The sequence below is a fragment of the Schistocerca piceifrons genome, chromosome 3, assembly GCF_021461385.2.
Source record: "Schistocerca piceifrons isolate TAMUIC-IGC-003096 chromosome 3, iqSchPice1.1, whole genome shotgun sequence".
NCBI lineage: Eukaryota > Metazoa > Arthropoda > Insecta > Orthoptera > Acrididae > Schistocerca > Schistocerca piceifrons.
Window position 1 is genome coordinate 337,595,367 of NC_060140.1, and position 17,394 is coordinate 337,612,760.

Genomic DNA, 17,394 nt, shown 5'->3' on the forward strand with positions numbered 1-17,394 from the left:
TGGACACACACGTATCATCATCCTGAGCCAACCTATTCACGGCCCATCTAGAGGAAGACTTGCTAAACACCCAGAATCACAAAGCCCTTATCTGGTTCAGATTCATTGATGACATCTTTGTGATCTGGATTGAGGATGAGGACACATCCGCTTCACCTGGTCCTACTCAACCCAACAAACCATCTACCTTTATGGACAAATGGTCCATCTCTAAATATACCGAGGGTTTCCCTGAGACCTTCACAGTCTGTAATTACCCTCCAAACCTTGTACAAAAACAGATCTCCCATTCCTTATCTCTCCAGTCACCCAGCACCTCCCGAAGTCCCACTATCTGACCACAGAGGAGCATTCCCTTTGTGACTCAGTACCACACAGGACTGGAGCACCTGAATCACATTCTCTGCAAGAGTTTAGACTACCTCTCATTTCCCCTGAAAATAGGAATGTGCTATCCACTATCCCTCCCACCCCTCCCACAGTGGTATTCTGCCACCCACCGAAACTACACAATATTGTTGCCCATCCCTACACAAACCCTGCTGCCAACACCTTGCCTCATGGCTCATATACTTATAATAGATCTAGATGCGAGACTTGTCCCATATATCCTCCCATCACCACCTACTCCATTCCAGTCGCAAGCATCACCTGTCCCATCATAGGCAAGGCTACCTGTGAAACCAGTCATATGATCTACAAGCTAAGCTGCAACCACTGTGTCGCATTCTACATGGGCATGACAGCCACCTAGCTGTCGGTTTGCATGAATAGTCACTGACAAAAGGTGGCCAAGAAACATCTGGACCACTCCATTGCTGAGCATGCTGCCCAACATGACGTTCTTCATTCAGTGACTGCTTGACTGCTTGTGGCATCGAGGTCCCTCCCACCAACACCAGTTTTTCTTATTGCACAGGTGGGAACTCTCCCTGCAATGTATCTACGTTCTTGTAACTCTCCTGGCCCTAACCTTCGTTGTTCTTACCCATCTAACTCCTTTCCTGTTCCCATTCCAATACTACACAGCCCTCTATTCAACCAACATATCCACAGTCTTTTTACTTCTCTCCTTCTCTGCTCCCCTTTCCCCTCCACCCTCCATCTAAACTCCTGACAGCACATAGCTGTCGTACCCTCTCTCCACCTCGTCCCTGAATGCTGCCATTATCAGCAATTTACCGTCCTCCACCCCACCCCTACCCTGCTTACACCTACCACCCAGTTACCTCTCCCATCATGCGCTGCTGCTCACAGTCTGGCCTCAGCAGCCAGAGACTGTGGTGGTGTGTGTGTGTGTGTGTGTGTGTGTGTGTGTGTGTGTGTGTGTGTTCCTGATGGAGGCTGTGTTAGCCGAAAGCTCACTTTGACAGTCTGTTTTTGTGCCTATCTGTGCTTCAGCATCTCCGCTATATGGTGAGTAATAACTATCCTTTTCATTATATTGTTCCACTTCAGAGTAACTTTCTTTTTTTTTCTTTTTTTTTTTTCTTTCTTTTTTTATTAGAAAGTGTAGCCTCCTTCAGTCTGTTCTTTGGAAGAGTACTGACAATTAGTTGTTGGGTGGTTCTTTTATTAAACAATGTGATTTGTGAATTCATTTCTTACATTAGCTGTTGTGAAAATTACCATGAGCCCTAGTGTCCTCGTGATTCCCATTGATTTTGTGACTTGTTTGCTGTGACTGCTTGTTTATTAGTCGGCCTAAGGTTAGGCAAGTGGAGCAACCAGTAGCAACAGCGCCAGCATCTAGTCTTAGCACACAGTGTTTAATTTAGCTCAATGCCTTTGTTCTAAACAAGCTTCTGACAAGGAGTAAATATTATTTGTATTTTTTTCTGATTGATTAGTATTTATTTACATGTAGAGCCTGCATATTTACTTCCTGCAGTAGCTTTTGTGAAAGCCAGATCTCTAGTGGCAAGTAACTATTTACACATCTGTTGCCAGCAGAGAAATTTAAGTCTGTTTTAAGAACTTATGGATATTTGCAATGTTGCGCCATAATGGAAACTCTACACAGCAGATTTCAGTGTATGTTTATTCTTCTCTTTTTAAGTCTTGCGTCCACCCCATCTTCAGTAGCACCAGTCAGGTAATTTTCTCATTTGCGGGATCTGTTTGTTCTTTCTCAGTTAGTCAAGATTGTTTTGTTTGTATTTTTTGAAATTTCACACAGTGATTTTACACGTAACAATATGTCTTGTTGTGTGCGGATGCAAAGGTAATTGGCCACTGCCCATAAACAGATGGAAGCTGTGTTGGCCACATTCAACAGGCTTTTGGCCACTGTTCAAAGCTGCAACATCGGGACACCAGAGATGAGACTTGTGATTCCTTTGATGCTGTTGGAATTCCCTGGTGACCCATTCATCACTTTGATTTCAGATGCGAATTTCTAACCAGTCTGTCTTCAGTCAAGAATGAGTGGCAGACTTAGTGGGTTCGCATCTCTCTGGGTGGAACGGTGAAAGTGGGAACTGGCTGCACGACTGACCCCTTACACCTTAGCAACAGGTACGAGGTTCTACCCAGTGTTGTTAACAGCTCTGAGCCAGTGTGAGATGCCTCTTCTTTTGGTCCAGTGGTATATTTATCTTATCCAATTTGTAAAAGTGCAGAAGGCGAGTTTGCTGATCATTGGGAGCCCCAACATTAGGTGTGTAATGGAGCGCCTCATGGAAATAGCAGGCAGATCAGGAAAGAATGCCAATGTGCACTCAGTATGTTTGCTGGGGGCATTGTCCTAGATGTGGAGGAGGCTCTGCTGGTGGCGGTCAAGTGCACTGGGTGCAACTGGCTGCAAATCATGGCTCATGTCAGCACAAATGATGCCTACTGCTTGGATTGTGGGACCATCCTCAGTTCCTACAGATGGATGGCTTATTTGGTGAAGACAGCAAGCAGAGCACGTGGGTGTAGGCTAAGCTCACTATTTGTAGCATAATACCCAGGGCCGATCTTGGTCCTCTCGTTTGGAGCAGAGTAGAGCAACTAAGTCAGAGGCTCAGACAATTTGGTGAATGTATTGCATGAGAATTTCTCAACCTCCGTTATCAGGTGAAGAGTTGTAGTGCTCCCCGTAATAGGTCAGGCATGCACTACATGCAGGAAGAGGCTACTGGTGGAGCAGAGTGTGTGTGGCATGCACATTTTCTTAGGTTAGAAGAACCCCCCTCGAGATAAGAGATGAATTGCCCGCTAAAATCGAATATACCTCTGCCGAATTATTCCCAGAGAATGCTCATCCCCATAGATCAGAAATAGAAAAGAGTGATAAGATATTAGCAAACTGCAGGAGCATCCATGGTAAGGTCCCAGAATTTGTATCTTTCATTGAATGGTATATTGCCCAGATAGTATCAGTAACAGAAAGTTGGTTGAAACCAGAAGTGAATAGCAACAAAATCGTAAATCTAAAATGGAAATTTATTATAAGTGTAGGTTAATCACCATTGGTGATGACACATTTATTGCAGTAAAGAATTTGATTATTATCGTGAGGTTGGTTGATTGATTTTATCGGGGAAGTAAGCCCATTGCTGCCCGCACCGAAACAGGTTTTATTTTGCGGTATCGTTCCCTGTGTCTCTAGTAAAGCCAACCAAGCCCTTCAACAGTGCAAGGAGATCCTTAACCAGTGCTTTGCTAAACACAATTTCTTCAGGTCTGGTTGATCTGAATATTGCGTGTCATTTAATCTCCAATACCACACATTCAAAGATCAAATGTAATGCGGTTTCCTCGCCCACAACACACATCCAACATTTGGGGTCTTCTTCTATTATCCCCATTGTATGTTGGTGCTTTTTGAAATTCCCATGGCCTGTCAATAGTCCAGCTATGAGTTTCATTTCTCTCCTTTTCAAGCCCAGGATTGAGAAACTTCTCTTAGAACATGGCTTTGGCATCAATACCTTGCCATGTTTTTGCTTTTGGACCTTAGCCCAATATTCTACATGCTGTCTCCTTGTCTAGCCTCATAGTTTTATTTTGATCATCGTCTTAGTGATTGTCGGACACAGGTTCTGGTCCAATAAATGGTGTCACCCCTAACTTGGCCAACCTATCAGCTTGCGCATTGCCACTAATCCCTGAGTGACCAGGGACCCACAATAGGTTTACCCTAATGCTTTCCCCTAGCTCAACAAGGACTTTGTGGCATTCTGCCACAATCTTTGATCTTGTTGCAGAGGCTGCTTGACTGTCTGAATAAATGAAAATGCCATGACCTCTGTAGCACCTCCGCAAATTCTCCTCCACACACACCCTGATAGCAGATATTTCTGCTTGAAACACAGTGGCCATCTTCCCTAGAGAGACTGCACTCTCCAGCCTTGGCTGCAACCCGTATACACCGGCCCCGAAACCTTGGTCCATTTTCGAACCGTCAGTGAACCAGACTATGTCCCCAGTACGGTGTCGAAATTCATTCTTGCAGAGCTCTCTACTTCCAATTACTACATTCAAAGACTTGTTATATGCGGCCGGCATTTCCCCAACCAAACCTATGTCTACCTCACTCAGTATTTTAGTGACCTACTAGCCATGTTACAAACCCACTACATAAACAGAGCTTCATCATAGATTCAAGAGAAATTGAAACCTAGCTGATAGAAAAAAGCTGAATGAAAGGAAAATGAGTATAAAGAGAGCAATGAGATAAACGTTCAAAGACTTCGAAAGTAAAATTTTGTCAACCTTTCTGACTACAAACCTTAAGTAACACGTTTTGGTCTCAGTAAAATCAGTGTGCACTTCAAAATCGTCTATTCAGTCACTTTGTTAATGACATTCAATCAGAAAATTATAGAGAGAAAGTGGAACACTAAATTTGGTCTTCTGAAATTGTTTCAGTGTGGAAAATCGTTGTATGCTCTCTCCTTCCAGTCATCACACATACTTTGAAATGGCAGATATTCTCATGGAATAGAAAAACCACTACAATCACTTTGTAGTGGGAAGTCGTCAGGACCCAGATGAGATGCCCTTAAGATTCTACAGAGATTATGCAAAAGAACTTGCTACCCTTCTAGCAGCAGTTTATCGTATATCTTTGGAGGAGCAAAGGGTACCTAGTGACTGAAAAAAGCTCAGGTTGTACCAGTTTTCAAGGAGGATTGTAGGACAGATGTATATAATTATAGGCCTTATATCATTGACATTAATCTGCTATAGAATTATGGAATGCATTTTACATTCATTTATTATGACGTTTTTGGAGAACAGAAATCTCCTGCATAAAAATAAACAAGGACTCCATAAACATAGATCTTACAAAACTCAGCTCACTCTGTTCCTCTGTGGGATCCTGACTGCCATAGACATCTGTGCTGAGATTGATGCCATGTTCCTCAACTTCAGGAAGGCGTTTGATACTATTTCCCTCTGCTGTTTAGTGAAAAGAATGTGAGCCTACCGAGTATTGGGCCTCTATTTGCCACTGGATTCTAGACTTCATTGTAGACGGGGCTCAATACTTTTAATGGAACAAAATCAACTGATGTCAAGGTAATTTCAGGTGTACCCTTAGGAAGTTTGTAACGAGCATTACTGTAAAGAATGTGCATAAGTAATCAATTAGAAAGAGTCAGAAGCTCTTAAAGACAGTTCACAGATGGTGCCTGTCTACAAGAAGGTAAAAATGCCAGAAGACAGTAACGATTTGCAGAAGAGTATAGATGAATGGTGCAGAAACTGGCAGTTGGCCATGCACTTAAAGAAATGCAAGACATTGCATGCACATAGGAAAAGAAATCCACTACAGTACAACTACACTATTGATGACAAATTGTTGGAAACAGTAACCACCGTAAAGTAACTGGGAGAGTGTATGCGGAGCACCTTAAGTGGAATGACCACATAAAAGAAATAATAGCAAAAGATGATGCCAGGCTGAGATTCGTAGGAAGGACCTTAAGGAAAAGTAATTCATCCACTGAAGAAGTGGCTTTACACGACACTTGTTTGAGTAATTCATGAGTATTGTTCTTCAATCTGGGACCTTTACCACATAGGAGTGATAGAAAAGAGCAAAGATGCAATGACAGGTGGCACATTTTGTCATTGGAACATTTGAATGCTGGAGAACATTACATAGATGCTCAGCAAACTCCAGTGGCAGATGCTGCAAGAGAGGCATTGTGCATTATGGAGGTTTACATGAACCATGGACCTTTCAGTTGGTGAGGTGGTTTGCGTGCCTCAGTGATACAGATGGCCGTACTGTAGGTGAAACCACAACGGAGGGGTATCTGTTGAGTGGCTAGACAAACATGTGGTTCGTGACGAGGGACAGCAGCCTTTTCAGTAGTTGCAGGGGCAATAGTCTGGATGATTGACTGATCTGGCCTTGTACAATTAACCAAAACTGCCTTGCTGTGCTGGTACTGCGAATGGCTGAAAGCAATGGGAAACTACAGCTGTAATTTCTCCTGAGGGCATGCATCTTTACTGTATGGTTAAATGATGGTGGTTTCCTCTTAGGTAAAATATTCCGAAGGTGAAATAGTCCCCCATTCAGATTTCCAGGCAGGGTTACTCAGGAGGACATCGTAATCGGGAGAAAGAAAACTGGCCTTCTACAGATCGGTGCATGGAATGTCAGATGCCTTAATTGAGCAAGTAGGTTAGAAAATTTAAAAAGGGAAATGGATAGGCTAAAGTTAGATATAGTGGGAATTAATGAAGTTCGGTGGCAGGAGGATTCTGACTTCTGATCATGTGAATAAAGGGTTATAAATACAAAATCAAATAGGGGTAATGCATGAGTAGGTTTAATAATGAATTTAAAAAAAAGTAGGAATGCGGGTAAGCTACTACAAACTGCATAGTGAACGAATTATTGTGGCCAAGATAGACACAAAGCCCACGCCTACTACAGTAGTACAAGTTTATATGCCAACTAGCTCCGCAGATGGTGAAATGTATGATGAGATAAAAGAAATTATTCAGATAGTGAAGGGAGACAAAAATTCAATAGTCATGGGTGACTGGAATTCGATAGTAGGAAAAGGAGGAGAAGGCAACATAATAGGTGAATATGGAATGGGGTTAAGGAATGAAAGAAGAAGCTGTCTGGTAGAATTTTGCACAGAGCATAACTTAATCATAGCTAACACTTTGTTCAAGAATCATAAAAGAAGGTTGTATACATGGAAGAAGCCTGGAGATACTGGAAAGTGTCAGATAGATTATATAATGATAAGACAGAGATTTAGGAACCAGGTTTTAAATTGTAAGACATTTCCAGGGACAGATGTGGACTCTGACCACAATCTATTGGTTATGAACTGTAGATTAAAACTGAAGAAACTGCAAAAAGGTTGAAATTTAAGGAGGGTGGGACCTGGATAAACTTAAAGAACCAGAGGTTGTAGAGTGTTTCAGAGAGAGCATTAGCAAATGATTGACAAATACAGGGGACAGAAATACAGCAGAAGAAGAATGGGTAGCTGTGGGAGATGAAATTGTGAAGGCCTCAGAGGATCAAGTAGGTTAAAAGATGAGGGCTAGTAGAGATCCTTGGGTAACAGAAAAGGTATTGGATTTAATTGGTGAAAGGAGAAAATATAAAAAATGCAGTAAATGAAGCAGGCAAAAAGGAATACAAACATCTCAAAAATGAGATCGACAGGAAGTGCAAAATGGCTAAGCAAGGATGGCTAGAGGACAAATGCAAAGATGTAGAGGCATATATCACTAGGGGTAAGAAACATACTGCCTACAGACAAATTAGAGAGACCTTTGGAGAAAAGAGACCCACCTGCGTGGATATCAAAAGGTCAGATGGAAAACCAGAAAGATGGAATGAGAATATATGGGGTCTATGTAAGTGTGATCTACTTGAAGGCAATATTATGGAAATGGAATAGAACATACATGAAGGTGAGATGGAAGATATGATACTACGTGAAGAATTTGACAGAGCACTGAAAGACCTAAGTAAAAAAAAAGCCCAATGAATAGACAACACTTTATTAGAGCTACTGATAGCTTTAGGAGAGCGAGCCAAGACAAAACTCTACCATCTGGTGAGCAAGATGTATGAGACAGGTGAAATACCCTCAGAACTTCAAGAAGAACATAACAATTCCAAACTCAAAGAAAGCGGGTTTCAATAGGTGCGAAAATTACGGAACTATCAGTTTAATAAGTCATGGCTGCAAAATACTAACACGAATTTTTTACAGATGAATGTAAAAACTGGTAAAAGCTGAACTTGGGAACGATCAGTTTTGATTCTGTTGAAATGTTGGAACACACAAGGCAGTACTGACCCTATGACTATCTGAAAAGATAGGTTAAGGAAAGGCAAACCTACATTTCTAGCACTTGTAGATGTGGAGAAAGCTTTTGACAATGTTTACTGGAATACTCTCTTCGAAATTCTGAAGGTGGCAGGGCTAAAATACAGGGAGCGAAAGGCTGTTTACAATTTGTACAGAAACCAGATGGCAGTTATAAGAATTGAGGGACATGAAAGGGAAGCAGTGGTTCAGAATGGAGTGAGACAAGGTTGTAGCCTCTCCCTGATGTTATTCAGTCTGTATATTGAGCAAGCAGTAAAGGGAACATAAGAAAAATTCGGAGTAGGAATTAAAATCCATGGATAAGAAATAAAAATGTTGAGGTTTGTCGGTGGTATTGTAATTCTGTCAGAGACAGCAAAGGACCTGGAAGAGCAGTTGAACGGAATGGACAGTGTCCTGAGAGGAGGATATAAGATGAACATCAACAAAAGCAAAATGAGGACAATGGAATGTAGTCGAGTTAACTCGGGTGATGCTGAGGGAATTAGATTAGGAAATGAGACACTTAAAGTAGTAAAGGAGTTTTGCTATTTGGGTAGCAAAATAACTGATGATGGTCGAAGTAGAGAGGATATAAAATGTAGACTGGCAATGGCAAGGAAAGCGTTTCTGAAGAAGAGAAATTTGTTAACATCGAGTATAGATTTAAATGTCAGGAAGTCATTTCTGAAAGTATTTGTATGGAGTGTAGCCATGTATGGACGTGAAACATGGACAATAAATAGTTTAGACAAGAAGAGACTAGGAGCTTTCAAAATGTGGTGCTACAGAAGAATGCTGAAGGTTAGATAGTTAGATCACGTAACTAATGAGGAGGTACTGAATAGAATTTGGGAGAAAAGGAAATTGGGACACAACCTGACTAAAAGAAGGGACAGGTTGGTAGGACACGTTACGAGGCACTAAGGGATCACCAATTTAGTATTGAAGGGAGTCGTGGAGGGTAAAAATCATACAGGTAGACCAAGAGATAAATACACTAAGGAGATTCAGAAGGATGTAGGTTGCAGTAGTTACTTGGAGATGAAGAAACTTGCACAGGATAGAGTAGCATGGAGAGCTGCCTCAAATCAGTCTCTGGACTGAAGAAAACTATTACTACTGATATTTTGAAAGAGTACTTTGTGGGAAGAGTCGAACAATGTATTATTTCCTACGACCATAACGAGAAATTAGCATTAATACAGAGGCTTACAACCAACCATTCCACAAATGGAATAAGCAAGGGGGTTCAGTTAGTGGTCTAAAAGTACTCTCACCATACACCATTTGGTTGGTTTTGGAGCATCGATGTTTATGTTAAGTAAAAATTCTTAGTGTGTCTGGATGACTTCAGAAGGTGCTAACTCAGAATTTACATTCCTAAGTAGCACCTTCACCTGTACAGAATGCTGTTTACATACCAGATTAATTTGAATCCACATAATGTACATCATGTTTAAGGTGAGAATGTTTTGTCCAAAGACAGGCTTGGTCCCAAAACTAATTGCAGGCAAATAAAACATTCATGGGGTTATACTGTGAAATTATTTTCTTGGTGTTCTAATCAAACAGTTACATAGTTCTCATTCATCATGACTGAACTAATTTACTGGATACATCTAAGACCTAAGAATAGAATCAATCATCATTTTATGGCTTCATGCACCGCACGTCTGTCCACCTCCGTTGCTGAGTGGTCATTGTGGCTGACTGCCACACTGAGAAACTGGGTTCAGTTCCCCATACTGCCAGGAATTTTTCCATGGTGGGAGGACAAACATTAGTTCCACGTAGCCTCCTGACACCAAATGTAGAGCTACTTCAATGAGAAGTAGTGGCTAAGAGGTCTGCAACATCCAGGAGAATGATGTGTTGACCCCACACTGCATCTAAATTAATGAAGTCAGTGGCTGAGTATCACACAGCAGTCAGTTGGTCCCAATAGGCACACCTGAAGCCAGAACGGCGGATCTTAAACTTCTCCTTGTACCTTTGTCCCAATTACAGTCTATGTATCCCATGTGAAAAGTATGGTGTCTTACAATGTCACTTTATATTCACTTTAAAAAAAAAATAATACAAATACTCTTACTATTGTTCTTGAAGGTATTTTATACTCATACATTTCCTTTTTAACTAGCCAACAGCACCTGTCACTAAACCACAAAGGGGAAGAGGTCGAAAAGCTGCAGCTAATTCAAGATCAGTAGCTATGATGTCTGTACCCAGGAAAGTACGTACAAAGAATACCGTGTGTGAGCAGACACCTCAGCAGGAGCCGCCTTCACCAAACCCAGATGAAAGCATAGCCAAGAGCAGACCGAGAAGAAATGTCAAGGTGAGAACCATTGAAGCCATAGTGTAGTAAATAATTGGTGCATAAGACAAGCCCATTACATAATTTATGTGCTGCTCCTGTTGCCTGATGTACAGTTTAACTTAATATTCTTATGTAAATAGAGTAATAATATCCATTTATCATGTTTTAATGTGCTTCATGTCTCAGTGTGATGAATATTTGGGAAATTTTGGCATTTGCATGAAATGTTCATTAAGCATCACTTGGAATCACTTTGCATACTAGCCCTGCTATTAATTTCTACACATCCATTCAAGATGTATACTGAAAGAGAGTTAAATTGTAGTGATATTTAGATGTTAAATATGTTGAACCTGTTATATTCAGAGACCTACAGTGATTTGATATTACTTAGAATGCTTGTGAAGTTTCGATACTTCATAACAAAATAGTTTCCAATAGCTGCTTCACAATGTGTGTCAACTAAATACACTGCTAAATTTTGTCCGATAGTATTTTTCCCCCTTTCCTGTTTTGATGACACACTTCAAAATTTACAATGTTAATTTGTTATTGGTATTCTGGGTTTGGTAAATCATTTGCCAGAAACAGATTTATATTTTTAAGAGCTTTGTTGCTTGCAGGTATCTGTACTTCAGACCTTCGATGACTCTACTGATGAATCACTAGCTACTCCAGATTCAGACAAGAAGAACGTAGTTATCTCAGAGACATCTGATTCGGAATTCTCCTGCAGGTGAGATGAATATTGCACATTTGCGTTCATAAGCTGAGGAATGGAGATCCACGGAACATCATAAGGAAAGGAAGTGCCGAGGCATCATGACATGTGATCCAGTAATAGAGGGTATGCAGGAAAACCATTCATGGAGAATGGGTGGCTCTTACTGTGTGTACGTCCTTCCACAGTGGCATACAGAGCATCAATATAAGATGCAAAGCTCTCAGCCCTCACATGGCAGTGTAAGATGTACAGATTCTCTATTTATTGTAGGTCAAGACTATCCAATGTGGTTTTCGGTTATGCCTTCCATTGATGAACGTGCATCCTCTGGAGGTCAGCAATAGTCCGTGGTGGCTGTGTCACAGATGTAGACCTACAACATAAGAGTATACCATGCACTTTCAGTTCGATACAAATCCAGGAAGACTGTCTACTATATGCGTATTTTGCAAGTAGCCATCTGTCTGACCAGATGTGTATCCCTGTTCCATATGCATTATGAAAAAGGTTTAAACATTCTTCTGTTGCACAGTTGTCATCCCTATAGACTACAGCTGTCAAGAGTATGCTCTGGAAACTTGCAACAGTTCAATGTAAAATAAAAAAATTCATGTCAAACACTTAGTACGGAACATCACTTAACAAGAAATAATACTATGGTCCCAACAAAATACTTCATATTTTTTTTTTCTTTTAACATGAAATAAAAATTGTCACGAAAAGATTTCACCTCTGATATAAACAAATATACCTGCATTCTCCAATCTGTGACCATTTCTTTTTTATTTCTGCCTCCCCCACCCCACTCACCAAACAAGTAAACACTGGTTTCTACTTCTGCTATGTTATTGCTTGTCCATGGATACTTCCATTATCAACACACTTAAGTCAGTTTACGAATTATATGGGAGAGTTGAACTTTGCGAATGTGTGTCTGAATTAGTGAATTTTGTGTCATAATCATTTTGTGGCTTTTTGTTTTTAAATGTAGGTATTCTTAATTTATTTTATTATACACAATGGCTGAGAAATCGGGAAGCGACCAACCCGCTATTTCACTTAGAATTCAGATGGCGCTTCTTAAGGCAGCTGATGAAAAATGGAGGTCAAGAACAGAAATCTTAATTAGAGTGTCGTTACTAAATCTGTACTATCAATGGCAATTAAAAATAAATTTCAAATTAGAACAATATTTGAGAGCAGTATGTTTCGAACCAGAGAGAGAACATATGGTAACAGTTACACAAAGAATAGACTCGGTTGTTTATTTGGTCCAGGCCTGCTAGGGTTCCCTTACAAGACCTTAATTAATGTAAACAATGGTATCAATAAAAGGAATGGCATTGTTGAATGTTGCTTACAATGGAGCTAACAAAGCTACAAAGAAAAGTCTTATTTCATGTTTGTCTTCAGATCATCTTCAAGTATCTTGCAGTTATTTACAACAGCTTCCATGTGATAGATGGTAACGTGATGTAAAATGAAACATAAAAGCCATCCTGTGCCACCTATTATTCTTCAGCTGCTGTTTTTGTCTGATTCCACATTTTTATCTGTAGACGTTCTACATATTGGATCAGTTTACCACTGCCTGCTCTTAAATCTCTAAGGAAAAGGTAGTGTTAGTAGGATGTAATGTCGATAAGCCCTGTATTGTTGTAGGGACCAGTTTAAAACCATGGAGTTTTAAAATGAAAGAAAATCACTGTACTAGTCAAATGTACAGTGAACAAAAAAATGTAGATGGTGACTACTGTGTTCACCAATTGGACACACTTGTTGAATAAGTAATATTTGTGAGAGAAATGTAAAGATGCAATTATTGTTGATAGTTATCAGTCACACAATCTATTGGTTATGAACTGTAAATTAAAACTGAAGAAACTGCAAAAAAGTGGGAATTTTAGGAGATGGGACCTGGATAAACTGAAAGAACCAGAGGTTGTACAGAGTTTCAGGGAGAGCATAAGGGAACAACTGACAGGAATGGGGGAAAGAAATACAGTAGAAGAAGAATGGGTAGCTCTGAGGGATGAAGTAGTGAAGGCAACAGAGGATCAAGTAGGTAAAAAGACAAGGGCTAGTAGAAATCCTTGACTAACAGAAGAAATATTGAATTTAATTGACGAAAGGAGAAAATATAAAAATGCAGTAAATAAAGCAGGCAAAAAGGAATACAAACGTCTCAAATATGAGATCCACAGGAAGTGCAAAATGGCTAAGTAGGGATAGCTAGAGGAAAAATATAAGGATATAGAGGCTTATCTCACTAGGGGGAAGGAGTATATAGAGGGTCTATACAAGGGCGATGTACTGGAGGACAATATTATGGAAATGGAAGAGGATGTAGATGCAGATGGGAGATACGATACTGCGTGAAGAGTTTGACAGAGCACTGAAAGACCTGAGTTGACACAAGGCCATGGGAGTAGACAACATTCCATTAGAACTACTTACGGCCTTGGGAGAGCCAGTCCTGACAAAACTTTACCATCTGGTGAGCAAGATGCGTGAGACAGGCGAAATACCCTCAGACTTCAAGAAGAATATAATAATTCTAATCCCAAAGAAAGCAGGTGTTGACAGATGTGAAAATTACCGAACTATCAGTTTAATAAGTCACAGCTGCAAAATACTAACGCGTATTCTTTACAGACGAATGGAAAAACTGGTAGAAGCCGACCTTGGGGAAGATCAGTTTGGATTCCGTAGAAATGTTGGAACACGTGAGGCAATACTGACCTTACGACTTATCTTAGAAGAAAGATTAAGGAAAGGAAAACCTACGTTTCTAGCATTTGTAGACTTAAAGAAAGCTTTTGACAATGTTGATTGGAATACTCTCTTTCAAATTCTAAAGGTGGCAGGGGTAAAATACAGGGAACGAAAGGCTATTTACAATTTGTACAGAAACCAGATGGCAGTTGTAAGAGGTGAGGGACACGAAAGGGAAGCAGTGGTTGGGAAGGGAGTGAGACAGGGTTGTAGCCTCTCCCCGATGTTATCCAATATGTATATTGAGCAAGCAGTAAAGGAAACAAAAGAAAAATTCAGAGTAGGTATTAAAATCCATGGAGATGAAATAAAAACTTTGAGGTTCGCCGATGACATTGTAATTCTGTCAGAGACAGCAAAGAACTTGGAAGAGCAGTTGAATGGAATGGACAGTGTCTTGAAAGTAGGATATAAGATGAACATTAACAAAAGCAAAACGAGGATAATGGAATGTAGTTGAATTAAGTCGGGTGTTGCTGAGGGAATTGGATTAGGAAATGAGACACTTAAAGTAGTAAAGGAGTTTTGCTATTTGGGGAGTGAAATAACTGATGATGGTGGAAGTAGAGAGGATATAAAATATAGACTGGCAATGGCAAGGAAAGCGTTTATGAAGAAGAGAAATTTGTTAACATCGAGTATAGATTTAAGTGTCAGGAAGTAGTTTTTGAAAGTATTTGTATGTAGTGTAGCCATGTATGGAAGTGAAACATGGTCGATAAATAGTTTGGACAAGAAGAGAATAGAAGCTTTCGAAATGTGGTGCTACATAAGTATGCTGAAGATTAGATGGGTAGATCACATAACTAATGAGGAGGTATTGAATAGAATTGGGAAGAAGAGGAGTTTGTGGCACAACTTGACAAGAAGGGACCGGTTCGTAGGACATGTTCTTAGGCATCAGGGGATCACAAATTTAGCATTGGAGGGTAAAAATTGTAGAGGGAGACCAAGAGATGAATACACTAAGCAGATTCAGAAGGATATAGGTTGCAGTAAGTACCGGGAGATGAAGAAGCTCGCACAGGATAGAGTAGCATGGAGAGCTGATTCAAACCACTCTCAGGACTGAAGACTACAACAATAACCCATCAGCGACACATTGGTATTAATAGCAAAAAGCTTATGTTTTGTCTCCAAACACAAGTGCTCTGTAAACATGTAATCAGTTTATTAGATGCTTTACATTTTTTGCATTCTCTGTGGAATATTGTCATGTCAAAGACAATTGAAAATTGTTTTCACCATGCAGGATTCTCCAAAGAATCGGATTATTTGACACTGCAAGAACTTGTGGATATTGAAACTGAGCTGACGCTGGTGAAACGTATATAACTGTCCCATGTTGCCAATGATAAATTTGGTGCAGTCACTGATGGTGTGGTTACAGTTCTAGTTAAAGCTGTTGAAGGCGCTGGGGATCATTCTGAACTCAAAAATTCATGTTGCTGTAGATGATGGTAGTGATTGTGTTGAATATGACAATAAAGTCAATATTGCAGTTCCTATCCCTGCCAAGCAGCTATTTATGTGTGCACTTGAATGGCAAAAAAACTAAACTGTGGTCACTGTGCTCATGCCCGGTCAACTGTTTCCAGGCAGACATGTAAGCTGGAATGCCTGTTCTGTACATAATAAGTTGTCTGGGTGCCCAATGGATATTATGTCTTCAATTACCAGTTGCAGTTCAATAAAACATTAAATTAATACTCTGGTCAAGCAACTAACGTATGGCATATAATGATATATTTATTTCAATGTCTAAAAACCAACAAAAATAAGAATGAAAAAGTGATGTTCAATTCTACACTGAAAGAATTTTTTAACATATGTGATAGTATTCCACTAGCTGAGCTCAGGTGGCTGTAAGTGCCCAAAAAAAGTCCTGCATGCACAGTATTCGTACAGTTGGGCAGATTGGAACAGTCTGGTGTAAAAAGATAATTGGTTTTATTAAGCTTTCACAGACAGCTGCAATAAAGTACATAATTCTGATTTAATTTGCTCATTATCACCACTTGTAACATTATTTGTAGACATATGCTTGCTGATGCAGCAAGAAATGAACACCTTTCAGACAGCTTTACATTATGTAACAAAGCACTAATACATTCTCAAAAACAGTTTTGTTAAGACATATTTATAATGCAAATAAAAGATTAATAGTAGCTTCTTATTCCATTTGTGTGTGTGTGTGTGTGTGTGTGTGTGTGTGTGTGTGTGTGTGTGTGTGTGTGTGTATCATACATTTGTTTCCACTTTATCCATTCTAGTTTTCAACTGAAGTTGTAAAAATTCGTTCTTTATGCACAAGAGTCTGTTAAGTAGATTAAAAAAGTATTTACTGCTATGTTACAGTGATGGTGATGATGACGCAAGTGATTCAGACGAGTTCACGATGCAGAAAACAACAAGATCAAAGAAACAGTCTAAAGTGGACCGGGAAGTTCAGAAAGTGCAAGAAAAATTCAAGAAATTGGGGAAGTGATTTGATGACGAGCTAATTAAGAAGCATATCCCATTTTATTACAGATTTTTCATTAAAAATATTTAATGAATCGACATTATTTTAAGGAGCCAATGATTTGCAGCTTTTATATTTGACTGGAACTTGTAGTTTAAACAAACTGATATTGTGGCACATCATGATTGTTCAAAAGTGTTTGATTAATGTTTTCTATTTGCAGCATTTTCTAAATGTAAAATGGTTTTCAAAGTAAATATTTTTGCTGGATGCAGAGTTGTTATTGTATTCCATGTATGTGTTAGATACGGACTGTTTGGTGTTGTAAATACATGCTTCCCAAGGAAAGAAGTCCTTTGGAATTAACGTATTTAAATGGAAAATTGCCACAAGTATTGTCAAAGAAGAAGGTGAAGAAGAAGAAGAAGAAGAAGAAGAAGAAGAAGAAGGATGATGATGATGATGATGATTGGGGGGAAAAGGAAAAAAGTGCAATTAGTGGACCACAGGGGACAGCTTTTATTCTGCTTGAGTCCTTATTGTAAGATCCAGAGAGTAACAATATTGTGCTAGGGAAATAATGAGCAGCTAACTTTGTGTGATCTCCAAGAGAGAGAGATACTTTCTGGAATTATGGAGCCTCAAGGCCTGATAAGAAACAGTCTGGTCACAACAACATTAAGGCTATACACATTTCAAATGTGCTTGACAGATAGGCAGCTGGTTATTTTGTGAGACTCTTTTAAATATAATAGTAAGATTGAAAAAAAAATAGTTTTTCCTCATTTGAGGCTGAAAAGACTACAGTGGAACTTCG

At 39.7% G+C, this 17,394-nt stretch overlaps 1 protein-coding gene across 1 annotated transcript in view; it reads left to right on the forward strand.

The window, feature by feature from the left end:
• LOC124789750 (condensin complex subunit 3) overlaps window positions 1-16,853 on the forward strand; it is a 185,625-nt gene extending 168,772 nt beyond the window's left edge. Inside the window, exons 22-24 of the mRNA XM_047257204.1 lie at window positions 10,435-10,632; window positions 11,238-11,350; window positions 16,472-16,853. Of these exons, the coding sequence (XP_047113160.1) occupies window positions 10,435-10,632; window positions 11,238-11,350; window positions 16,472-16,601 (441 nt within the window). The 3' untranslated portion in view covers window positions 16,602-16,853. The remainder of the gene's footprint in view (window positions 1-10,434; window positions 10,633-11,237; window positions 11,351-16,471) is intronic.
• The last annotated feature ends 541 nt before the right edge of the window (window positions 16,854-17,394 follow it).